Here is a 27,665-nt window from a genome sequence, read left to right as displayed (position 1 = left end):
CTTTGATAGATGACTGGTTTGTTCAATTAGATGGGACTAAGTAAGACTGATTATGGAGACACATACATTGACCAATTCCATTAATTAGTTACTGTAGCAATGAGACTATTTCCATCCTGGCACTTTCTTACTGAAATATCCTATCTCTTACATGTGTCTAGTGATACAGGGGCCTATTTATCAAAGTCCCTGGTCCTGATAATCATGTGGAAACCATTTAATGCAATATGAATATTTTCAGTAATTCATGAAGGTAATAACAAATGAGAGATATCTTCTGCATTTATTTACAAATCGATGCACAATGTGGTCCCCATACAGTGTATATGGACAGTCTGATTGTGTAAATTATCAGACATTTCTCCAAGCTTGCCTGTAGTGGAGAGGGGTGTGATATACAGTAGAAGATCTACAATGTCTAGGTCGACCCCATATGGTCAACATGCATTAAGTCGACACTGACAAAAGATCAACATGGACAAAAGGTTGACCCAAGAAAGATCAACACGGAAAATCGTCAACACAACATTTTTTTAAATTTTATTGGGTGTCGTTCTCACTGTCAGTGCACAGGGAACCCCAATTAGTGTACTGTGTCCCCTAGCATGGCTTCCTTCGCTCGCCATGCTGCGGGCAAGGTGCCTTGCTGCTCTAAGCACAGGTTACTATTCCCAATTGTAGTATACATGGATGGTAAAGTATGGAAAAGGTGTTTAAAAATGCAAAAAAAAAAAACAGTTTAAAAGTTATGTCAACCTTTTGTACTTTTTCCAGCGTCAACCTTTCATATGTTGACATTTTGTTCACGTCGACCTTTTGTCAGTGTCGACCGTAGGGGGTCGACCTATTGACTGTCAACCTAGACATTGTCTATTGGATCCCCTTGGAGAGAGGTTCCACAATGTGAAGAGGAATCCATTCAGCTTCCAATACCTCCTTTGGTTCTCAGTGTCCATGCCTGACCTGAAGTCGTGCACACTCAGTAACACTGTTGGGCAGTCCCCGGCAGTGTAAACTTTCACCACTGGTATTAGCAGTGCAAGTAAAGGTTTTTCCAGGGCCTTACAATTCTGCATTTTATAAGTGCTGTCCAGGTAGATGAGCAATAATAAATTGCTCTGTTAACTACGTTGTTCTCAAAGTAAGAGGGATCGAAAAGTACCACAGAATTTGTAAATGATTACTGGCGAAAGGTAACACAAATCATTTGGAAATCTGGACGTGCACCCTGGTTCCCACTATTCATGCATGTGGGTAATGGTGCAGATTATATAGCTAGGTCCCATAGACACTTGGTGGATATTGTAACCCATATATTAGGTTATGGCTCTAATCTGACTAAACACTGTTCACAATTATGGCGTGTCTAATCATATGACTGTTTCCAGTGTATCTTCTTGGCTTGTCATGACAACATTGGTCTAACTCTGACCCTTTCTTTGGCCTTCATATTCTTTTGGAACCTGTGCTGAGTTACTGACCTTGACTCTAACTAATGGGGGTTTATCAGAGTTGTTGGCAAACTATAAAAGTTAGCAACTGGGCAAAACCATGTTACACTGCAGGTGGGGCAGATGTAATATGTGCAGAGAGAGTTAGGTTTGGGCGGGTTATATTTTTTCTGTGCAGGGTAAATACTGACTACTTTATTTTTTATTCTGCAATTTAGATTTCCATTGAACACACCCCACCCAAATCTAACTTTCTCTGAACATGTTACATCTGCCCACCTGCAGTGCAGCATGGTTTTGCCCAACTTGTAACTTTTTTAGTTTGTTAATAAACCTGAATAACCTCCTATCTGTGGCCACTCTTTTGTTAGTCATCAGTTTTCCAGATAGACCAGCCTTGAAGCCTACGAGCTATGATATGTATGTGGGTGAAGTCCATCACAAGCTTATGAGGGTCCCTGGTATTCCAATTCGGCTGGGCAGGTTAGCCAATTAAATAATTGCAGCTTAGCGGTTATACATCTGCACCACACATTACTACAGGAACAGAACACATCTGAGAACACTAATTTAACAAATGTTGGCAATCAGAACTCTAGTTTAAATAGCTATATCAATCAACGGTTAGCTTTAGGCTTTATTTTTTAATACTGTTTTAATTACTGATGATTCATGAGCTAAATTTCATGTTGCCATGGTGAAGTTAATTTTGTATTCCTCCTTTCTATAATATTTGCTCAGAAATGTCAGTGTCATTAGCTCTGCTGCAATTATGTACTGTATCCTATCTATCTACAGTACAATAACCAAAATGTGTGAGTCATAACTCACAAACTATAGTTCTTTTTTGGGGATTTTGTTTTTTTTAAACAAAAAAAGCATCATGTGACCATCCATGTGTGCTACTAATCCTAACTGACCAATGTGTCACAAAATGATCTGTACGGGATACGGTCGTTGGGTCGACACAGCTTAGGTCGACAGTCATTAGGTCGATCACTGATGGTTGACATGCATTAGGCCAACATGGTCAATAGGTCGACATGTACTAGGTCGACAGGTCAAAAGGTCGACATGAGGTTTTTTTTTAAAAAATTCCCTTTTTTTGTATTTTTTACCTATATAAAATGCACTCTCTAACATTATACATAGCAATTGATTGGGTGCCATGGGCAACTTCTCCACATGCTCACTTCTCCATAATTTTTACTGCTTTATGAATAGACCCCTTAGCCCCTTACATTTAAGTGTCATTTTTTTTTACGGCAAAACCAACATTTTTAAAAAAAATAGGCCATTTAAATCTAGCGGCTAAATCATCCACAACTTGTGACTGTCTGCCACTCACAGGCTATTACATTTACCCAAATGTGTTTTGTGCTTGTTCTACATACTTGGGTTATCATACTGTACCTAAATTATTCTCTCTCTCTCTCTGCCATCACATGACAGGCTGTGACCCTGTGGTCGTCATACTTGTGTAACATCCAGAGATGATTTGAAATGAGGATAATAGTAAGGGATACAGTCATAAGGTCAGCAATACAATGTCGACAGTTATGATTTTGACATTATAACAGTGTTGAAATTGTTGACACGTTGACAGAATTTCAACATGTTTACATTGTCTACATGTGAAATTCCAACATTCCCAGAATGTCAACATTAAGGTTAGGCTGAAGGACAGGAATGTTATGGTTGGGCACTAGGGGGAGGTTAGGGTTATGCACTGGGTTCGGGCTTAGGGTTAAGAGGAGAATACTCAATGGCAACTACCAGCCCTGAAAGCTGCCGCTGGAAACTTTGCTTCCATCTGAAGGAGGTAAGTCACTGATAGACCGCCAGAGAATGTCTATCAACATTTCAGCAGCTTTCAAGTGATGAATGGTCAACATGGTGAATGTGAACATGCTAATCATGTCGTCATGCCTCATGTTGTCATTTCAACCATGTCAACATTTTCTCTTTTGACATGATGAATATACCTTATATAACCTTATATGTACCTTATATAATACACCCATTTTCAGGATTGTAGATAGGAACAATAACTATCAGATACCTACTTAAAGTGTGTTTAATATGCTATATAAATAGGGTTTCTTCTATGTGGGATTCCAGCTTTCATTTCCATTTGCTATTTTATTTTAACGTAAAAAGTAATTCCTTTCATGCATTAAAATGTGAATAAATGTAACTTCTTCAATACTAACTAAAGAAAACCCGCAAATATTTAGATCATTTGTGGATGAAGGGCAAAGTCTTCTCAATTTGCCTTGTTTTCCATGAGCAGAGGTTATTTATCATATACGCAAATTAACAAGTTGCGTGTTTGTAAAAATTGTTACATTTCTCCTTTATTTGATATTAAATTGTAATGTATATGTCTGTTTATGGGACATACTAGTTGTTAATCTCCGTGCATTGCTCTCTTTATGTCTGTGTATGGGACATACTAGCTGTTAGTCTCAGAGCATTGCTCTCTGTATACCTTTGTGTGGGACATACTAGCTTTTAGTCTCAGAGCATTGCTCTCTTTTTACCTTTGTGTGGGACATACTAGCTTTTAGTCTCAGTGCATTGCTTTCATCAATGCTGTGTTCTGACTTGAACTTTTTTCTTATTGTTATGGTATTTTTATACTGGTATTCATGTTTAAGTTGGTGAAAGAATACACTGTCGTTATAATTTGCTACTGTTAGAATATGGCGTTTAGTTGTGTACAGAATACAGATACATGCACATATATACTAATGATAATAACAGTAAATTATAATAATTACAGAATCATTTACCAGCCCTGTCACTATAAATACCAGCAGTATGAATAAAGTATAATATTTTGTCACTGGACAACAGTTCAACATTTTCATTAACTAACTTTTTCCTGAGTTTGATTGTACCCTACTACACATAGGGGGTCATTCCGAGTTGTTCGCTCGTTATTTTTTTCTCGCAACGGAGCGATTAGTCGCTAATGCGCATGCGCAATGTCCGCAGTGCGACTGCGCCAAGTAAATTTGCTATGCAGTTAGGTATTTTACTCACGGCATTACGAGGTTTTTTCTTCGTTCTGGTGATCGTAATGTGATTGACAGGAAGTGGGTGTTTCTGGGCGGAAACAGGCCGTTTTATGGGAGTGTGTGAAAAAACGCTACCGTTTCTGGGAAAAACGCGGGAGTGGCTGGAGAAACGGAGGAGTGTCTGGGCGAACGCTGGGTGTGTTTGTGACGTCAAACCAGGAACGACAAGCACTGAACTGATCGCAGATGCCGAGTAAGTCTGGAGCTACTCAGAAACTGCACAGAGCAGTCTTTTCGCAATATTGCGAATCTTTCGTTCGCAATTTTGATAAGCTAAGATTCACTCCCAGTAGGCGGCGGCTTTGCGTGTGCAAAGCTCCTAAAAGCAGCTAGCGAGCGAACAACTCGGAATGAGGGCCCTAGGGGGTAATTCCAAGTTGTTCGCAGCAGGAAATTTTTTAGCAGTTGGGCAAAACCATGTGCACAGGAGGGGAGGCAGATATAACATGTGCAGAGAGAGATAGATTTGGGTGTGGTGAGTTCAATCTGCAATCTAAATTGCAGTGTAAAAATAAAGCAGCCAGTATTTACCCTGCACAGAAACAAAATAACCCACCCAAATCTAACTCTCTCTGCACATGTTATATCTGCCTCCCCTGCAGTGCACATGGTTTTGCCCAACTGCTAACAAATTTCCTGCTGCGATCAACTTGGAATTACCCCCATAAGTTCTGTGAATGGAAGCACGTACACACAAATCACAGTTTAGAGATTTTAAAGTGTGCTGAAAATGTGACGCACTGTTAACCCGAATTCTTACAGCACTGTCTTTCATGGACTACTACCACAATAAATAGTGTGTATACAACAGCACTGGCATAGGCACATATTAATTATTGATGTGTCACTACAGCTAGTGCCTATGTTGCTCTAGTGCTAAAGCTGAACTGTCTGTTGCTCTTATTAAGATTCATTCTGGTCAAGGCAAGGCTTTAGACTTAATTACACACTGCATTTTTAATCAGCATAAAGAGGGACCATATAATACTACCTTAAACATACTGTATGTGATTGTCATTATTTCATTACATATGTTTTAAGGGTATTTACAGAGACATCTTAAAAACCACTCAAAAATAAAATCAAATTTATAATGTGGACATGTTCACAGTGTTAGCATCGCAGTGGTTAGGGATTTACTTCTGGTCATGACCACTGTTTTGTGACATTTGCCGCAACCGTCTTCTAAAGTCACAAATGCCGGAATATGTTGATATATCAGTGTCGACATGTTCATGTCACTTCTCAACATCATGATCTTGTCGACAATCTCATGTCTGTGATGAATGTCTACATTCTAACAGATAACAAAATATTTATCTGCATCATTTGATTTCTAATTTGATTTCTAATTAACTATTCAAATAATACTTTATTTTAATATTAACTTTGTTATCTTAAAAGCCTCTTTTAGCCATTATCCATAATAAATAGGGTCTTCGATGCTCTGCATGGGGAAACATGTGCACCCGGACCCCAGTGAAGGCTACTGCCAAGATTATCCTCACCAGAATGTTAGGGCTTATGTGCCATTCACAAACTGACCCCTAAGAAATGTTTGCTGTCATGCTCCACTACTGCTAAGAGCAGGGGCGGATTGGCCATAGGGCTTAACAGGAAGATTCCTGGTAGTCTGACGTGTCTGTGGGGCCTGTTTTGTGTGTTGTCATGTGACCCCACCCCTCACATGACTCCATACTCCCTACTCCATCTCTCCAGTACAGCAACTCTGCCATCCAGCGATGCTGCCATGGCTACATGGTATGTTATATCTCTTGTGCTGCCCATATCGGGCCACTTCTACAAAATTTTACAGGGCCACTTTTAGTTTCCAATCTGCCCCTGGTCTCAGACACAACTGCAGCAAAAGATGCAAGTAAGGCCACAATCAGGCTCAATAAGGAGGGATCCCACACCCCTCAACAGACCCCGCCCCCTCATCAGACCGCACCCTTATTAGGGTTGCTTACATAAATTTCCCAGGCTGGTTTTCAATCCCAATCTGCCTCTGGGTAGGAGTGAATGTTTGCATATAATATTGTACACTAGATTATGCATTCTGATTTACCACGGAGAACGTCAGACTCACAGATTTTCATAATGTCCTATAATATGAAAACATGGGCAAAGTTCAAGAATGTTATTCTTCCATTAACCACAGGATATGTATTCCTTACTGTATATGTGTTAGATATCCATAGGAGCTTGTTTTCTAGAATCTTTTGTGCTTGTGCGTAATAATTTTTCATGTATTGTGGGTCTCATCTCAATCCTGTTTCTGGCAGGACATCACACTTTATCTAAACATTTAAACAAATGTCCTGATTCATTGCTTATATTAAAGTTTCAAGTGTATTTTTAAAACCAACTCTGTCTGTGTGTATGATGCTAAGAAAAATAAATGTATTTTAGGTTAAATTACGTGGTGCATTCAAGTATCCTAGTAATGTATGCTACTGTTACAGTCATTTTTTTTACTTTCAGCTAACTTTTCTATCAGTTGTCCTTTTAACAAGAGCGACATAGAAAAGGAAAAATACATTTTGAACTGAAAAATGTCCAAAATACATAGTGACGGATGTAAAGTTTTAGGTGTGCCTGTCTTCAGAGATTTTGATCATATTTGCAAATCCAGATGTAGCCATGTTCATCTTTGCTGCAGCATTAATTAAACTATCACCGGCTGTGACTAGTTGCAGCCTGGCACGCCATGCAGCATGCCATATCACAGTAAGATGAGCATGGCTAAAAAGGCATGCCAATGCGTCAGTCCTAACAATGTGGCAATGACATAAAAACTGCTGCTTTCAGAGGTTTACTGCAATACTTAGAGATCCCCATATGTATTATAAAGGTCTGCTGCTGTGGACAAACAGTACAGCATCTCCAATAGGCAACATCATATATAGATGGCGTTGTTTATAGAAGCCTATGGTGCCATTAATACTTGATACATCCTGCCCATAGACAGAGGGGAGGGAGTGTCAGAACTGCGGGCTATGAATACCTGGATATACTCTAAGTGTAAATGTGTCCAGGCATTGTTATGGCATCTAGCATAGGGTGTGCAGTGATAATGATGACTAGTTGCAAACTGAGTATACAGATTGGAAGCGCACTATAATTCATGTACAACTCTGCATACAAGCGAATATGTGCATAATTTCCGTGCAAGCACTTTAGAAGCACATACACTGTTTTCATTCAATTCTGCATTAAGCCCATAATGTCGCACTTCTATAAATAGAATTTTGACACCTGTGCTTTTTCACTGTGAGCTTTTCCATGCACAGTCAGAATAAAGTGGCTGACTAATTTTCTGGGACAGCCTGTAATGAAGTATAAAAAAAATAATAATGTGTTTCTCATTTTGCTCAGCAAATGACAGAAATCTTTAGCATGCTGTATTTCCGAGAGTTGGTATTCCAATCGCAAAGCTTTCAATCCTAAGATGTATTGTGGTGAAAAACCTTCTGGAAAAACAAAAGTGTAGTTTATGGTCATGTTACAAATTTAAAATTAAAAAGATGTGATGACACAGTTACCTCAAACTGGAATATATGGTATCCACACCAGCTGTTCAGCTACAGGTAGCCCAGGCCAGTATTAATGATAAAAAAGACAATATGTGTTTATTATCAAAACAAAGTATTGAGAAACAGTGCAATGATATTACTAGTAATATAAACCCGTGTCACCTCCTCTCCATTCCCTCCTCACTATACTGTACTTACCCCTCTCCTATTATGGTGATCTGTCCGTCTCCGTCACTGAGGTGAGAGTAGTGCAAGGCATGCCACTGCTCTCACTGCACATGATGAAGATGGGACAGTTCAACATTGGTTATTGTATAGATTGTTGTTGTTACATTATGGTTATCTATGCCAAATATGTGCAAAAATCTACATTTCTGTAACTATTATTATTATTATCCTCTATTTATATGGCACCATAAGTGATCCACAGCACCTAAATAAGAGAACATAAACAAGAAAGCAAAACAAGAAAAACGGTGACTTAAAGTTCAGTACAATATAGGACAAGTACATAATAATTTATCCTCAAACTCGCATGTTCTGGAATACTTAATCCACTTTCATTTAAATTAAAATTAAGTTCACAAATTATGGGCAGAACTAAATGGAAGGTAGCATTTCAACAGCCTATTGGCCAATTTCAGATGCTTCTAACATTTGACTTTTGTTCTAATCCATTTACATGTTCTGACAGGAAATGTTTTGCACAGTATAAAATATGTTTTACAAAGAAATGTGTTTTTATTTATTTCTGTTAGGGTGATTTTACATGGAACAGCATGTCTGGGCGTAGTGTCCGTCTGAAATCGGTTCCCATACAAAGTGTATCTGAACTGGAGCGTGCACGGCTGCAGGAAGTGGCATTTTACCGTCTACAGCAAGATTTTGACTTAAGTTGCCAGATCACTATTCCCAAAGGTAAGGACATGGTTTGCTGCTTTTTCATGGTTATTACAAAATATTTGTGTTCTGTTATCACCGAAATCCTTATTATTTCAGCCTTAGATTATTAGTAGTTATTCATAAATTTTACATGGTGAACTTTTTTAAAGGATTAATAAAACTAAAATGCAAGTTTTCTTTTAAAACACATAAATTTGACCTGCGTGTGATTACTGATATGCAGAGAAGCCTTGGATGGGGCATTGTGATATAATGTGCATCTACAATTGCCTTGAGCCCATGTTATGCTATTGCAGCCTCTCCATTGTCCCTATATACGAGCAGTAGGCTCAGCAACTTCATACTGCAATGAAAACAGCAGATTTTCACACTTTTAACTAGTGATGAGCGGGTTCGGTTCCTCGGAATCCGAACCCCTCCGAACTTCAGCCTTTTTACACGGGTCCGAGGCAGGTTCGAACCTTCCCGCCTTGCTCGGCTAACCCGAGCGCGCCCGAACGTCATCATCCCGCTGTCGGATTCTCGCGAGGCTCGAATTCTATCGCGAGACTCGGATTCTATATAAGGAGCCGCGCGTCGCCGCCATTTTCACACGTGCATTGAGATTGATAGGGAGAGGACGTGGCTGGCGTCCTCTCCGTTTATAGAGAAGAGAGTAGAGAGTTAGAGACACTATTTAGTATTTACTAATTTTGGGGACCATATTAGGACTGGAGTACTACTACTTGCTGATAGTGTGACCATTGACCACCAGTTTAATTAATCCGTTCTCTGCCTGAAAAAATAACGATACACAGTGTGACACAGTCACATACCATATCTGTGCTCAGCCTCAGTGTGCTGCATCATCATATGTAATACTGTATATCTGACTGTGCTGAGTGCTCACTGCTCACACAGCTTAATTGTGGGGGAGACTGGGGAGCAGTTAGAGCAGGAGTACATAAATAATATATTTTCTCTGACGTCCTAGTGGATGCTGGGACTCCGTCAGGACCATGGGGATTAGCGGCTCCGCAGGAGACAGGGCACAAAAATAAAAGCTTTAGGACAAGGTGGTGTGCACTGGCTCCTCCCCCTATGACCCTCCTCCAAGCCTCAGTTAGGTTTTTGTGCCCGTCCGAGCAGGGTGCAATCTAGGTGGCTCTCCTAAAGAGCTGCTTAGAAAAAGTTATTAGGTTTTTTATTTTCAGTGAGTCCTGCTGGCAACAGGCTCACTGCAACGAGGGACTTAGGGGAGAAGAAGTGAACTCACCTGCGTGCAGGATGGATTGGCTTCTTAGGCTACTGGACACCATTAGCTCCAGAGGGATCGAACACAGGCCCAGCCATGGAGTCCGGTCCCGGAGCCGCGCCGCCGACCCCCTTGCAGATGCCGAAAAGTGAAGAGGTCCAGAAACCGGCGGCAGAAGACTTTTCAGTCTTCATGAGGTAGCGCACAGCACTGCAGCTGTGCGCCATTGTTGTCAGCACACTTCACACCAGCGGTCACTGAGGGTGCAGGGCGCTGGGGGGGGGGCGCCCTGGGCAGCAATGATAATACCTTGTTCTGGCTAAAAATACATCACATATAGCCCCTGGGGCTATATGGATGTATTTAACCCCTGCCAGGTCTCACAAACACCGGGAGAAGAGCCCGCCGAAATAGGGGGCAGGGCCTATCTCCTCAGCACACAGCGCCATTTTCCTGCACAGCTCCGCTGCGAGGAAGGCTCCCAGGACTCTCCCCTGCACTGCACTACAGAAACAGGGTAAAAAAACAGAGAGGGGGGGCACTTTTTTGGCGATATTGATATATGAAGCTGCTATAAAGGAAACAACACTTCTGTAGGGTTGTTCCTATATATTTATAGCGCTTGGGTGTGTGCTGGCAAACTCTCCCTCTGTCTCCCCAAAGGGCTAGTGGGGTCCTGTCTTCGATAAGAGCATTCCCTGTGTGTCTGCTGTGTGTCGGTACGTGTGTGTCGACATGTATGAGGACGATGTTGGTGTGGAGGCGGAGCAATTGCCGGTAATGGTGATGTCACCCCCTAGGGAGTCGACACCGGAATGGATGGCTTTGTTTATGGAATTACGTGATAATGTCAGCACGTTACAAAAATCAGTTGACGACATGAGACGGCCGACAAACCAGTTAGTACCTGTCCAGGCGTCTCAGACACCGTCAGGGGCTGTAAAACGCCCTTTACCTCAGTCGGTCGACACAGACCCAGACACGGACACCGAATCTAGTGTCGACGGTGAAGAAACAAACGTATTTTCCAGTAGGGCCACACGTTATATGATCACGGCAATGAAGGAGGCTTTGCATATCTCTGATACTGCAAGTACCACAAAAAGGGGTATTATGTGGGGTCTGAAAAAACTACCTGTAGTTTTTCCTGAATCAGAGGAATTGAATGAAGTGTGTGATGAAGCGTGGGTTAACCCCGATAGAAAACTGATAATTTCAAAGAAGTTATTGGCATTATATCCTTTCCCGCCAGAGGTTAGGGCGCGCTGGGAAACACCCCCTAGGGTGGATAAGGCACTCACACGCTTATCAAAACAAGTGGCGTTACCGTCTCCTGAAACGGCCGCCCTCAAGGATCCAGCTGATAGGAGGCTGGAAACTACCCTGAAAAGTATATACACTCATACTGGTGTTATACTGCGACCAGCCATCGCCTCAGCATGGATGTGCAGTGCTGGGGTGGTTTGGTCGGATTCCCTGACTGAAAATATTGATACCCTGGATAGGGACAGTATTTTATTGACTATAGAGCAATTAAAGGATGCTTTTCTTTATATGCGAGATGCTCAGAGGGATATTTGCACTCTGGCATCGAGAGTAAGTGCGATGTCCATATCTGCCAGAAGAAGTTTATGGACGCGACAGTGGTCAGGTGATGCGGATTCCAAACGGCATATGGAAGTATTGCCGTATAAAGGGGAGGAATTATTTGGGGTCGGTCTATCGGATTTGGTGGCCACGGCAACAGCCGGGAAATCCACCTTTTTACCTCAGGTCCCCTCCCAACAGAAAAAGACACCGTCTTTTCAGCCGCAGTCCTTTCGTTCCTATAAGAACAAGCGGGCAAAAGGACAGTCATATCTGCCCCGAGGCAAAGGAAAGGGTAAGAGAGTGCACCAAGCAGCTCCCTCCCAGGAGCAGAAGCCCTCCCCGGCTTCTGCAAAGCCCTCAGCATGACGTTGGGGCTTTACAAGCGGACTCAGGGGCGGTGGGGGGTCGACTCAAGAATTTCAGCGCACAGTGGGCTCACTCACAGGTGGACCCCTGGATCCTGCAGGTAGTATCTCAGGGTTACAGGTTGGAATTCGAGAAGTCTTCCCCTCGCCGGTTCCTAAAGTCTGCTCTGCCAACGTCTCCCTCAGACAGGGCGACGGTATTGGAAGCCATTCACAAGCTGTATTCTCAGCAGGTGATAGTCAAGGTACCCCTCCTACAACAGGGAAAGGGGTATTATTCCACACTATTTGTGGTACCGAAGCCGGACGGCTCGGTAAGACCTATTCTAAATCTGAAATCTTTGAACCTGTACATACAAAAATTCAAGTTCAAGATGGAGTCACTCAGAGCAGTGATAGCGAATCTGGAAGAAGGGGACTTTATGGTGTCCCTGGACATCAAGGATGCTTACCTGCATGTCCCAATTTGCCCTTCACATCAAGGGTACCTCAGGTTCGTGGTGCAAAGCTGTCATTATCAGTTTCAGACGCTGCCGTTTGGATTGTCCACGGCACCTCGGGTCTTTACCAAGGTAATGGCCGAAATGATGTTTCTTCTGCGAAGAAAAGGCGTATTAATTATCCCTTACTTGGACGATCTCCTGATAAGGGCAAGGTCCAGAGAACAGCTGGAGGACGTAGTAGCACTAACCCAAGTAGTGCTGCAACAGCACGGGTGGATTCTGAATTTTCCAAAATCTCAATTGACCCCGACGACACGTCTGCTGTTCCTGGGAATGATTCTGGACACGGTTCAGAAAAAGGTGTTTCTTCCGGAGGAGAAAGCCAGGGAGTTATCCGAACTTGTCAGGAACCTCCTAAAACCAGGAAAAGTGTCTGTGCATCAATGCACAAGAGTCCTGGGAAAAATGGTGGCTTCTTACGAAGCGATTCCATTCGGCAGATTCCACGCACGAACTTTTCAGTGGGATCTGCTGGACAAATGGTCCGGATCGCATCTGCAGATGCATCAGCGGATAACTTTGTCTCCACGGACAAGGGTGTCTCTTCTGTGGTGGTTGCAGAGTGCTCATCTGTTAGAGGGCCGCAGATTCGGCATACAGGACTGGGTCCTGGTGACCACGGATGCCAGTCTGAGAGGCTGGGGAGCGGTCACACAGGGAAGAAACTTCCAGGGAGTGTGGTCAAGCCTGGAGATGTCTCTTCACATAAATATACTGGAGCTAAGAGCGATTTACAATGCTCTAAGCCTGGCAAAACCCTTGCTTCAGGGTCAGCCGGTGTTGATCCAGTCGGACAACATCACGGCAGTCGCCCACGTAAACAGACAGGGCGGCACAAGAAGCAGGAGGGCAATGGCAGAAGCTGCAAGGATTCTTCGCTGGGCGGAAGATCATGTGATAGCACTGTCAGCAGTGTTCATTCCGGGAGTGGACAACTGGGAAGCGGACTTCCTCAGCAGACACGATCTACACCCGGGAGAGTGGGGACTTCATCCAGAAGTCTTCCACATGATTGTGAACCGTTGGGAAAAACCAAAGGTGGATATGATGGCGTCCCGCCTCAACAAAAAACTGGACAGGTATTGCGCCAGGTCAAGAGACCCTCAGGCAATAGCTGTGGACGCTCTGGTAACACCGTGGGTGTTCCAGTCAGTGTATGTGTTTCCTCCTCTGCCTCTCATACCAAAAGTACTGAGAATTATACGGCAAAGGGGAGTAAGAACGATACTCGTGGCTCCGGATTGGCCAAGAAGAACTTGGTACCCGGAACTTCAGGAGATGCTCACGGAAGATCCGTGGCCTCTACCTCTAAGACGGGACCTGCTTCAGCAGGGACCGTGTCTATTCCAAGACTTACCGCGGCTGCGTTTGACGGCATGGCGGTTGAACGCCGAATTCTAAGGGAAAAAGGCATTCCGGAAGAGGTCATCCCTACCCTGGTAAAAGCCAGGAAGGAGGTGACTGCACAACATTATCACCGCATTTGGAGAAAATATGTTGCGTGGTGTGAGGCCAGGAAGGCCCCGACGGAGGAATTTCAACTGGTTCGATTCCTACATTTCCTGCAAACAGGATTGTCTATGGGCCTCAAATTAGGGTCCATTAAGGTTCAAATTTCGGCCCTGTCGATTTTCTTCCAGAAGTGGCTACGTGGGATCTTAATGTAGTTTTGGATTTTCTCAAATCCCATTGGTTTGAGCCACTCAGATCGGTGGATTTGAAATATCTTACATGGAAAGTAACCATGCTAATGGCCCTGGCTTCAGCCAGGAGAGTGTCAGAATTGGCGGCTTTATCGTATAAAAGCCCATATCTGATTTTCCATTCGGACAGGGCAGAACTGCGGACGCGTCCTCAGTTTCTGCCTAAGGTGGTTTCAGCGTTTCACCTGAACCAGCCTATTGTGGTGCCTGCGGCTACTAGCGATTTGGAGGATTCCAAGTTGCTGGACGTTGTCAGGGCATTGAAAATATATATTTCAAGGACGGCTGGAGTCAGAAAATCTGACTCGCTGTTTATACTGTATGCACCCAACAAGCTGGGTGCTCCTGCTTCTAAGCAGACGATTGCTCGTTGGATTTGTAGCACAATTCAACTTGCACATTCTGTGGCAGGCCTGCCACAGCCTAAATCTATCAAGGCCCATTCCACAAGGAAGGTGGCCTCATCTTGGGCGGCTGCCCGAGGGGTCTCGGCATTACAACTCTGCCGAGCAGCTACGTGGTCGGGGGAGAACACGTTTGTAAAATTCTAAAAATTTGATACCCTGGCTAAAGAGGTGCTGCAGAGTCATCCGCACTCTCCCGCCCGTTTGGGAGCTTTGGTATAATCCCCAAGGTCCTGACGGAGTCCCAGCATCCACTAGGACGTCAGAGAAAATAAGATTTTACTTACCGATAAATCTATTTCTCGTAGTCCGTAGTGGATGCTGGGCGCCCATCCCAAGTGCGGATTGTCTGCAATACTTGTACATAGTTATTGTTACAAAAAAATCGGGTTGTTATTGTTGTGAGCCGTCTGTTCAGAGGCTCCTACGTTTGTCATACTGTTAACTGGGTTCAGATCACAGGTTGTACGGTGTGATTGGTGTGGCTGGTATGAGTCTTACCCGGGATTCAAAATCCTTCCTTATTGTGTACGCTCGTCCGGGCACAGTAACTGAGGCTTGGAGGAGGGTCATAGGGTGCACTACACCACCTAGTCCTAAAGCTTTTATTTTTGTGCCCTGTCTCCTGCGGAGCCGCTAATCCCCATGGTCCTGACGGAGTCCCAGCATCCACTACGGACTACGAGAAATAGATTTATCGGTAAGTAAAATCTTATTTTAAGTACAGTGCACACTTTTGCTGCCAGAGTGCCACACTGCCAGTGTGACTGACCAGTGACCACACTGACCACCAGTATATTGTGATTGTCTGCTTAGGACGGAGTACTACTTGCTGATAGTGTGACCAGTGACCAGTGACCACCACCAGTTTAATTAATCCGTTCTCTGCCTGAAAATAAAACGATACACAGTGTGACACAGTCACATACCATATCTGTGCTCAGCCCAGTGTGCTGCATCATATGTAATACTGTATATCATTATCTGACTGTGCTGAGTGCTCACTGCTCACACAGCTTAATTGTGGGGGAGACTGGGGAGCAGTTATAGCAGGAGTACATATTTTAAGTACAGTGCACACTTTTGCTGCCAGAGTGCCACTGCCAGTGTGACTGACCAGTGACCACTGACCACCAGTATATTGTGATTGTCTGCTGACCACCAGTATATTGTGATTGTCTGCCTGAAAAAGTTAAACACTCGTCGTGTGGTGTTTTTATAAACGCATTCTGCAGACAGTGTCCAGCAGGTCCGTCATTACATAATATATACCTGTCCGGCTGCAGTACTAGTGTGATATATATATATATTTTAATTTTATCTCATTATCATCCAGTCTATATTAGCAGCAGACACAGTACGGTAGTCCACGGCTGTAGCTACCTCTGTGTCGGCAGTCGCTCGTCCATCCATAATTGTATACTAGTATCCATCCATCTCCATTGTTTACCTGAGGTGCCTTTTAGTTGTGCCTATTAAAATATGGAGAACAAAAATGTTGAGGTTCCAAAAATAGGGAAAGATCAAGATCGACTTCCACCTCGTGCTGAAGCTGCTGCCACTAGTCATGGCCGAGACGATGAAATTCCATCAACGTCGTCTGCCAAGGCCGATGCCCAATGTCATAGTACAGAGCATGTAAAATCCAAAACACCAAATATCAGTAAAAAAAGGACTCAAAAATCTAAAATAAAATTGTCGGAGGAGAAGCGTAAACTTGCCAATATGCCATTTACCACACGGAGTGGCAAGGAACGGCTGAGGCCCTGGCCTATGTTCATGGCTAGTGGTTCAGCTTCACATGAGGATGGAAGCACTCAGCCTCTCGCTAGAAAAATGAAAAGACTCAAGCTGGCAAAAGCACAGCAAAGAACTGTGCGTTCTTCGAAATCCCAAATCCACAAGGAGAGTCCAATTGTGTCGGTTGCGATGCCTGACCTTCCCAACACTGGACGTGAAGAGCATGCGCCTTCCACCATTTGCACGCCCCCTGCAAGTGCTGGAAGGAGCACCCGCAGTCCAGTTCCTGATAGTCAGATTGAAGATGTCAGTGTTGAAGTACACCAGGATGAGGAGGATATGGGTGTTGCTGGCGCTGGGGAGGAAATTGACAAGGAGGATTCTGATGGTGAGGTGGTTTGTTTAAGTCAGGCACCCGGGGAGACACCTGTTGTCCGTGGGAGGAATATGGCCATTGACATGCCAGGTGAAAATACCAAAAAATCAGCTCTTCGGTGTGGAAGTATTTCAACAGAAATGCGGACAACATTTGTCAAGCCGTGTGTTGCCTTTGTCAAGCTGTAATAAGTAGGGGTAACGACGTTAACCACCTCGGAACATCCTCCCTTATACGTCACCTGCAGCGCATTCATAATAAGTCAGTGACAAGTTCAAAAACTTTGGGCGACAGCGGAAGCAGTCCACTGACCAGTAAATCCCTTCCTCTTGTAACCAAGGTCACGCAAACCACCCCACCAACTCCCTCAGTGTCAATTTCCTCCTTCCCCAGGAATGCCAATAGTCCTGCAGGCCATGTCACTGGCAATTCTGACGAGTCCTCTCCTGCCTGGGATTCCTCCGATGCATCCTTGCGTGTAACGCCTACTGCTGCTGGCGCTGCTGTTGTTGCTGCTGGGAGTCGATGGTCATCCCAGAGGGGAAGTCGTAAGACCACTTTTACTACTTCCACCAAGCAATTGACTGTCCAACAGTCCTTTGCGAGGAAGATGAAATATCACAGCAGTCATCCTGCTGCAAAGCGGATAACTGAGGCCTTGGCATCCTGGGTGGTGAGAAACGTGGTTCCGGTATCCATCATTACTGCAGAGCCAACTAGAGACTTGTTGGAGGTACTGTGTCCCCGGTACCAAATACCATCTAGGTTCCATTTCTCTAGGCAGGCGATACCGAAAATGTACACAGACCTCAGAAAAAGAGTCACCAGTGTCCTAAAAAATGCAGCTGTACCCAATGTCCACTTAACCACGGACATGTGGACAAGTGGAGTAGGGCAGGGTCAGGACTATATGACTGTGACATCCCACTGGGTAGATGTATGGACTCCCGCCGCAAGAACAGCAGCGGCGGCACCAGTAGCAGCATCTCGCAAACGCCAACTCTTTCCTAGGCAGGCTACGCTTTGTATCACCGGTTTCCAGAATACGCACACAGCTGAAAACCTCTTACGGCAACTGAGGAAGATCATCGCAGAATGGCTTACCCCAATTGGACTCTCCTGTGGATTTGTGGCATCGGACAACGCCAGCAATATTGTGTGTGCATTAAATATGGGCAAATTCCAGCACGTCCCATGTTTTGCACATACCTTGAATTTGGTGGTGCAGAATTATTTAAAAAACGAGAGGGGCGTGCAAGAGATGCTTTCGGTGGCCAGAAGAATTGCGGGACACTTTCGGCGTACAGGCACCACGTACAGAAGACTGGAGCACCACCAAAAACGCCTGAACCTGCCCTGCCATCATCTGAAGCAAGAAGTGGTAACGAGGTAGAATTCAACCCTCTATATGCTTCAGAGGTTGGAGGAGCAGCAAAAGGCCATTCAAGCCTATACAATTGAGCACGATATAGGAGGTGGAATGCACCTGTCTCAAGCGCAGTGGAGAATGATTTCAACGTTGTGCAAGGTTCTGCTGCCCTTTGAACTTGCCACACGTGAAGTCAGTTCAGACACTGCCAGCCTGAGTCAGGTCATTCCCCTCATCAGGCTTTTGCAGAAGAAGCTGGAGACATTGAAGGAGGAGCTAACACAGAGCGATTCCGCTAGGCATGTGGGACTTGTGGATGGAGCCCTTAATTCGCTTAACAAGGATTCACGGGTGGTCAATCTGTTGAAATCAGAGCACTACATTTTGGCCACCGTGCTCGATCCTAGATTTAAAACCTACCTTGGATCTCTCTTTCCGGCAGACACAAGTCTGCTGGGGTTCAAAGACCTGCTGGTGAGAAAATTGTCAAGTCAAGCGGAACGCGACCTGTCAACATCTCCTCCTTCACATTCTCCCGCAACTGGGGGTGTGAGGAAAAGGCTCAGAATTCCGAGCCCACCCGCTGGCGGTGATGCAGGGCAGTCTGGAGTGACTGCTGATGCTGACATCTGGTCCGGACTGAAGGACCTGCCAACGATTACGGACATGTCGTCTACTGGCACTGCATATGATTCTCTCCCCATTGAAAGAATGGTGGAGGATTATATGAGTGACCGCATCCAAGTAGGCACGTCAGACAGTCCGTACTTATACTGGCAGGAAAAAGAGGCAATTTGGAGGCCCTTGCACAAACTGGCTTTATTCTACCTAAGTTGCCCTCCCACAAGTGTGTACTCCGAAAGAGTGTTTAGTGCCGCCGCTCACCTTGTCAGCAATCGGCGTACGAGGTTACTTCCAGAAAATGTGGAGAAGATGATGTTCATTAAAATGAATTATAATCAATTCCTCCGTGGAGACATTGACCAGCAGCAATTGCCTCCACAAAGTACACAGGGAGCTGAGATGGTGGATTCCAGTGGGGACGAATTGATAATCTGTGAGGAGGGGGATGTACACGGTGATATATCGGAGGATGATGATGAGGTGGACATCTTGCCTCTGTAGAGCCAGTTTGTGCAAGGAGAGATTAATTGCTTCTTTTTTGGTGGGGGTCCAAACCAACCCGTCATTTCAGTCACAGTCGTGTGGCAGACCCTGTCACTGAAATGATGGGTTGGTTAAAGTGTGCATGTCCTGTTTATACAGCATAAGGGTGGGTGGGAGGTCCCAAGGACAATTCCATCTTGCACCTCTTTTTTCTTTCATTTTTCTTTGCGTCATGTGCTGTTTGGGGAGTGTTTTTTGGAAGGGCCATCCTGCGTGACACTGCAGTGCCACTCCTAGATGGGCCAGGTGTTTGTGTCGGCCACTAGGGTCGCTTAGCTTACTCACACAGCTACCTCATTGCGCCTCTTTTTTTCTTTGCGTCATGTGCTGTTTGGGGAGTGTTTTTTGGAAGGGCCATCCTGCGTGACACTGCAGTTCCACTCCTAGATGGGCCAGGTGTTTGTGTCGGCCACTAGGGTCGCTTAGCTTACTCACACAGCTACCTCATTGCGCCTCTTTTTTTCTTTGCGTCATGTGCTGTTTGGGGAGTGTTTTTTGGAAGGGCCATCCTGCGTGACACTGCAGTGCCACTCCTAGATGGGCCAGGTGTTTGTGTCGGCCACTAGGGTCGCTTATCTTACTCACACAGCTACCTCATTGCGCCTCTTTTTTTCTTTGCGTCATGTGCTGTTTGGGGAGTGTTTTTTGGAAGGGCCATCCTGCGTGACACTACAGTGCCACTCCTAGATGGGCCAGGTGTTTGTGTCGGCCACTTGGGTCGCTTAGCTTAGCCATCCAGCAACCTCGGTGCAAATTTTAGGACTAAAAATAATAGTGTGAGGTGTTCAGAATAGACTGAAAATGAGTGGAAATTATGGTTTTTGAGGTTAATAATACTTTGGGATCAAAATGACCCCCAAATTCTATGATTTAAGCTGTTTTTTAGGGTTTTTTGAAAAAAACACCCGAATCCAAAACACACCCGAATCCGACAAAAAAAATTCGGTGAGGTTTTGCCAAAACGCGGTCGAACCCAAAACACGGCCGCGGAACCGAACCCAAAACCAAAACCCGAAAAATTTCAAGTGCACATCTCTACTTTTAACACAGACCAGTGGAAAAATCTGATATTTTCATCGGAGTATGACAGGTGAAACTCTGCCTCCCCTGACTGCATGTCCCTGATTAGAGTGAAGAAACACTTCTACCACCAAATGCTTATAAAAGGTGTGAAATGCTTCTATTGAAGGTATAGGATGAAGAAAAGTTTACATACAAATGTCTCCTTACATCTTTGCTCTGTGCACTACAAGTCGCGTTACACGTAAAGTGTGAGTGCCGTATGATTCGGTAGCGCCAGGCACCTGTTTTTTTTTTTTTTTTAACCAGCGAAAATGCGTCTTAGATGCAAAGCAATGTAATAGGGCACACAAGCAGCTTCTGCTGATTAAATTGATATTCGGCATGCCTATATTCTGTATAATAGCGGCTCTATCTGCATCCGAATTGCCACGTTACAGTGTTTTCCATGAGAACGCTGTAGCATAGCATTTTGTATGCAAATAAAGTCGCAGCCACACATAGAGTATAGGCATGCATATAATTTTAATCAGCAAAAGCTGCTTGTGCATCCTATTACATTACTTTGCGTCTAAGACGCATTTTCGCGGTAAAAAAGTGTGTGTGGGGGGGGAAGACGCCCGATGCTACAGAGTACCACCACGCCATGGCGCGACTTCAAGGGCTGTTTAGTGTGACTGCAGCAAGGATGTAAGAGGACACACCTGTACTTTCTGAACAGGTAGAAACATCTGGTGGTATATAAAACCGAGAACACTACTTAAATTTGTCATTTCATTTGGCACTGACTTAATCTGATGTGAACAATCAAGGGCAAATATATTATATATATATATATATATATATATATATATATATGTCAGACTTTCAAAAGTTTAATGATGTTACAAAACATTTGTCAAGAGCACAGTTAGCAAGCTTCATGTGATTTTTTTACCCCCTGATGACTAACGTCATTGTGGCATGTGACAAGGTGAATACAGAAATGTAATGCACAATAAATTCACCATTTGTTTCTGTCTATATGTTATCTGTGTGGCTATTCATTTAATGTGCTATTCTGTGCAAATGCCACTTTGTTACATGCTGCAATAGTACGGATGGAGCCACGCCCATCTAGGCTTCTCTGCTGCGCCTAGGTGCACCAAGGTTTATTAGCATAAGCCTTTCATCTATTGTTCTCAGCTGCAATACAGTACAGAGAGAACAATACAGCAGGGGATTAAGTCTGACTGCCTTGCTCCATTAATCCTATTATAGGCAAGGATGAGGAGGGCTCCATCTGTACTTGTAATAAATTACAATTTTGAAAAAAGTCTGTGTACAGTAATATGTCTTTGAAGTGATGCAGTAGACAGTCAGTATAAAATAGAAGCTATTTCTATGTTTTGAAATAAGAAATGTAAAGATCTAGAGCAACAGACATGAGGTCAGATGAAATGCTCCTTAGCTTCCCAAGATATGCTGTAGTCCCTGGGGCTTTGTAGAAAAACAGTCAGCTTTGTAAGTAAAACAAAGAAATTCTGTGTTGGTTGAACTGCTTTGAATGATAATTTCTGGTCATAATGTGTTTGATATCTGTTCAGATGAACAAGCCTCACCACCTCTCGTGGTTGCATAAGGTCAGCCATTTAGTGATTGCCTTCAGGTTTTAGGGCTCATTCACACATGCTAAAATGCTTGGAAACTAAGGCATACTTGCTGACTTTTTCTCTCCTTCTTGGGAGAGTTCCTGGAGGGAAAATGTGGATCACCACTCAGTGAATTGCATCACCATGGCTTGCTGCCTCTGCGTGTACCAAGATTTACAGTGTTGCTTTGTAGGGGAGGGGCCATAACAGTGCAATTCACACCGACCCAGCAATGCGCTGATAATTGCATCATCTTTGTGTAGGCAAGTATGAATTGATTCGCTCTTTAGATCTTTTTAATACAATACTTGTCCATGTGTTCTGCTTTTATCAGTACAATTTTATGTTCTGAGAGCACAAAAAACATGCCATGTTGTAAAATTTTAAACACATCATCAATGTAATTGTACAGAAAGCCTGGAAGAAACCATTCATCCTATTTGGAATAAGGTATTCATGTGTTAGCAACTGTAAAGTGCACGAACAGTGGATAATGTGACTGTTCCCTTACTATCTATGTATAAAATAGAGTAAATTAATTTGGTAGAGTAAAAAGATTACAAGGATATTTGGGATGTAGAACCCAACCCGGATATTCCCTACCACTCAACTATCCAGATTTAGGCAGAACAAACCCAATTTCATGTCCCTCTATCATGCTCAACATCACATGGGCAAAAATATTTGGACACCTAAACATCACATCCATATTTGCTTGTTGAACATCTCATTCCAAAATCATGGACATTAATAGGGAAGTGGTTCTCACTTTGGTGGTCATTCCGAGTTGATCGCTCGCTAGCTGCTTTTAGCAGCATTGCAAACGCTAGGCCGCCGCCCTCTGGGAGTGTATTTTAGCTTAGCAGAATAGCGAACGAAAGATTAGCAGAATTGCTACTAAATAATTCCTTGCAGTTTCTGAGTAGCTCCAGACCTACTCACAGATTGCGATCACTGCAGACTGTTTAGTTCCTGGTTTGACGTCACAAACACGCCCTGCATTCGGCCAGCTACTCCTGCGTTTTTACCTGGCACGCCTGTGTTTTTTAGCACACTCGCTGAAAATGCCAAGTTGCCGCCCAGAAACACCCACTTCCTGTCAATCACACTACGATCACTCGAGCGATGAAAAAACGTCGCTTGAGCTTGTGCAAATCTCCAAAGTTTTGTGTTAAATTACTTAGCGCATGCGCGCTGCGTACCATGCGCATGCGCATTTTCCATTTAATCGATGCGTTGCGAAAAACTCGGAATGACCACCTTTGGTGCTATAACTGTCTGCATTCTAACATTAAGGCTTTCCACTAGACTTTGAAACATAATTGCAGGGATTTACATCCATTTAGCCACAAGAACAGTTAGTGAGGTCGGGCACTGAAGTTGGGCGATGAGGCTTTCCTCACCATCTGCGTTCAAATTCATCCAATTCAAAGGTGTTAGATAGAGTTGCGGTCATGGAGCATGGAATCACTTTCTGCCACAACAAACTTAGCAAACCATTTTTTAAAGGACCTTACTTTGTGCATGGAGGTATTGTATGCTGAAACTTGTAAGAGCCTTTCCAAGCTGCTACAAAAATTTAGAAGCACAAATTTCTCTAGAATGTAAATGTATGCTGTAGCATTAAGATTTCCCTTCTCCGGAACGAAGGGCTGAAGAGCAAACAATGAACACCAACCTCAGGATATTGTTCTTCAACTACCAAACTTTACAGTTGGCAGTAGGAAGCATTCTCCTGGCATCCCCCAAACTCAGATTAACCACCTGCCTGGCATGGTCGCATACCAGCAAGTGCGTTATCTGACCTGGTCGCACAGGATGAGACCAGTCATATAAACAATGTTTGCAGCGGCAGGGAAGAGAAACTTCCGTCCGCTGCTGCTGTCAGAGAAACTGGAAGGTCCCTCTGCCTCCCTGCACTCTCCCCTACTGATTGCCATGCTTTCGATCACTGGTGATCAGTCAGCAAGGCAGGACCCCCATCCAGCGGATGCAGACAATAGCAGCCGCTGGGGTAGTGTAAATTAACCCCCCCCTACCCCCAAGCCCTCCCTGTGTACCTGGAGGCTGTCCCAGCTTTCAAGATGAAAGCCGCGATGGTTGCAATGTTTCCGATGGTCGCGATGTTCCGATTGTTGTGACCGATGTTCCAATTTTTGGGATTTTTTATTTTTTTTCAAATATCAAAAAAATTATTATATATATATTTTTTTAAGTAAAATCATTTTAGATAACTTTAAATACACATTCTTCACCTAATTGATTAATTAAAACCACCAACAATTTCTGAGCGGATTTAAAAAAAAAAATGTTTAGTCAGTTAAGTGGTTAATCCATCAGACTACCAGATGGTAAATTGTGATTTATCATTCTAGAGTATGCATTTACACTGCCCCAGAGTACAGTGACGGTGTACTGTACACTAGCTATCTTGGCATTGTGTATGGTGATCTAAGCCTTGTGAGTGGCTGTTTGGCCATGGTAATCCATGCAGCTCCCTATAGACGTTATGGTACAAACATTTATTCCAGAGACATTCGATAAGGAGTGTTGCAACCAAGGACAGACTTTTAGGCACTTTGCACTCAGTGGCCCGATTCTGTGAGCTTGTGTGGCCTGTAGGAGATAGGAGGGGGGGACGCTACTGCAGTCCTCAGATTAAGGGGCCCCTAATGTGACACTATATTGTGTGCTCCTATATGTATCTCTGTGTGACTCTGCATGTCTGTGTGTGGCTCTGTGTGTCTGTGAATGTGTGACTCTGTCCCATAGCGTAGTTGCACATGCTTGGGGGGTTCTGGGTACTCAGAACCCCCCTATATAAAATGTGTGTGTGTGTGTGTGTGTGTGTGTGTATATGGGACATATACTGTATGTGTAACACATCCGTGTGTATCGGTATGTTGCCCATAGCAACCAATCAGATTCCAGGTATTATCTTCTTGAAGGTGCTAGATCAATGAGAAGTAAAATCTGATTGGTTGCTATGGGCAACATCCCATCTTAAATAGAAAGCCCATCTTAGTAAATTTACCCCATTGTATGTATATACTGGTTGGATGGTAATTGTTCAGTTTAGGGGGAAAGTTGGATGGGTTGGGTATGAAATACCAGCAGTTGGATTCCAACAGTCACAAGACTGACAGCAAGATCCCAAAGGAGAGAATCCCAGTTAGTATTTTTACCCTACTTCTAACCCTAACCCACTCCTACTGCAATCTAACCCTAACCATTCCCTCCACCCATGCAGCATAACTCTAACCTCCACTATCCCCACAGCCTACCCCTTCCCCTAGTGACTAACCCCAACCCCACTACTTACCTCCTTGATGTGTCGGGATTCTGATTGTCGGGGATCCCGCTGTCAGTCTTATGACTGTCGAGATCCCACCTGCCTGTATTTTGACCGCATCCCAGTTGGACAGTTCGACACCAACAAAACATTTTTAACAGAATTACTGTCTGCCTGCTGCTGCTCCCAGAGCCACACGTTCTCCCCTCGCAAGTCAGTCCTGGCACTATGCTGGGGTATTTATTGATTGTGGCACTTACCTGCTTTGTGGGTCCCAGGTAATGTTACTGGTATGTGAAATAAACCACAGAAGTGGCTTGAAACGTTGCCATATGACAATGTGGCAAAGGCAAATTTGTTACATGATTGCAGATACTGTAGAGCAAAGTGATTTTCTCTGTTAACAGTTTTAATACATGTTCAAAATAAGTAGCAAATTGTGCTGTATCTACAGCAATTGTCACTTATCTACTGATAATACATGTTAGTCATTGAGAGAAGATTACTAAATACACATACAAGTGTATATTTTTAGTGTTATATTTCTCTGACGTCCTAAGTGGATGCTGGGACTCCGTAAGGACCATGGGAATTAGCGGCTCCGCAGGAGACTGGGCACAACTAAAGAAAGCTTTAGGACTACCTGGTGTGCACTGGCTCCTCCCACTAAGACCCTCCTCCAGACCTCAGTTAAGATTCTTGTGCCCGGCTGAGCTGGATGCACACTAGGGGCTTTCCTGAGCTCCTAGAAAGAAAGTATATTTAGGTTTTTTATTTTACAGTGAGTTCTGCTGGCAACAGACTCACTGCAGCGAGGGACTAAGGGGAGAAGAAGCGAACCTACCTAACTGGTGGTAGCTTGGGCTTCTTAGGCTACTGGACACCATTAGCTCCAGAGGGATCGACCGCATGGAACCGGCCATTGATGTTCGGTCCCGGAGCCGCGCCGCCGGCCCCCTTACAGAGCCAGAAGCAAAAAGTGTTCCGAAAAATCGGCGGCAGAAGACTTCAGTCTTCACCAAGGTAGCGCACAGCACTGCAGCTGTGCGCCATTGCTCCTCATGCACACCTCACACTCCGGTCACTGATGGGTGCAGGGCGCTGGGGGGCGCCCTGAGCAGCAATATAAACACCTTGCCTGGCAAAATCATCACAATATATAGCCCCAGGGGCTATATATGTGATAAATACCCCTGCCAGAATCCATAAAAAAGCGGGAGAAAAGTCAGCGAAAAAGGGGCGGAGCTATCTCACTCAGCACACTGGCGCCATTTTCTCTTCACAGTGCAGCTGGAAGACAGCTCCCCAGGCTCTCCCCTGTAGTTTTCAGGCTCAAAGGGTTAAAAAGAGAGGGGGGGCACTAAATTTAGGCGCAATATTGTTTATACAAGCAGCTATTGGGGAAAATTCACTCAGTTATAGTGTTAATCCCTGCATTATATAGCGCTCTGGTGTGTGCTGGCATAATCTCTCTCTGTCTCCCCAAAGGACTTTGTGGGGTCCTGTCCTCAGTCAGAGCATTCCCTGTGTGTGTGCGGTATGTCGGTACGGCTGTGTCGACATGTTGGATGAGGAAGGTTACGTGGAGGCGGAGCAGAGGCCGATAAATGGGATGTCGCCCCCTGGGGGCCGACACCAGAGTGGATGGATAGGTGGAAGGTATTAACCGACAATGTCAACTCCTTACATAAAAGGCTGGATGACGTAACAGCTGTGGGACAGCCGGCTTCTCAGCCCGCGCCTGCCCAGGCGTCTCAAAGGCCATCAGAAAAACGCCCGTTCCCTCAGATGGCAGACACAGATGTCGACACGGAGTCTGACTTTAGTGTCGACGAGGTTGAGACATATACACAATCCACTAGGAACATCCGTTACATGATCTCGGCAATGAAAAATGTGTTACGCATTTCTGACATGAACCCAAGTACCACATAAACGGGGTTTTATTTTTGGGGAGAAAAAGCAGCCAGTGTTTTGTTCCCCCATCAGATGAATGAATGAAGTGTGTAAAGAAGCGTGGGTTCCCCCGGTAAGAAACTGGTAATTTCTAAAAAGTTACTGATGGCGTACCCTTTCCCGCCAGAGGATAGGTCACGTTGGGAGATATCCCTTAGGGTGGATAAGGCGCTCACACGTTTGTAAAAAAAGGTGGCACTGCCGTCTTAGGATACGGTCACCTTGAAGGAGCCTGCTGATAAAAAGCAGGAGGCTATCCTGAAGTCTGTATATACACACTCAGGTTATATACTGAGACCTGCAATTGCCTCAGCATAAATAGTGCTGGTGCAGCGTGGTCTG

At 44.4% G+C, this 27,665-nt stretch overlaps 1 protein-coding gene across 3 annotated transcripts in view; it reads left to right on the top strand.

Moving 5' to 3' along the window:
- The window catches only part of ARHGAP6 (Rho GTPase activating protein 6), a 401,534-nt gene that overhangs the window by 240,867 nt on the left and 133,002 nt on the right, over positions 1-27,665 (top strand). For 2 of the 3 annotated variants that reach the window (XM_063953492.1, XM_063953493.1), the window contains exon 2: positions 8,829-8,988. The exons of the other annotated variant lie outside the window; for it this stretch is intronic. In XM_063953492.1, the coding sequence (XP_063809562.1) occupies positions 8,829-8,988 (160 nt within the window). The remainder of the gene's footprint in view (positions 1-8,828; positions 8,989-27,665) is intronic. 3 annotated transcript variants of the gene reach the window in all.

The sequence above is a fragment of the Pseudophryne corroboree genome, chromosome 2, assembly GCF_028390025.1.
Source record: "Pseudophryne corroboree isolate aPseCor3 chromosome 2, aPseCor3.hap2, whole genome shotgun sequence".
Classification (NCBI taxonomy): Eukaryota; Metazoa; Chordata; class Amphibia; order Anura; family Myobatrachidae; genus Pseudophryne; species Pseudophryne corroboree.
The sequence above is the reverse complement of the archived record's forward strand: the minus strand, read 5'-3'. Positions and strand labels throughout refer to the sequence as shown.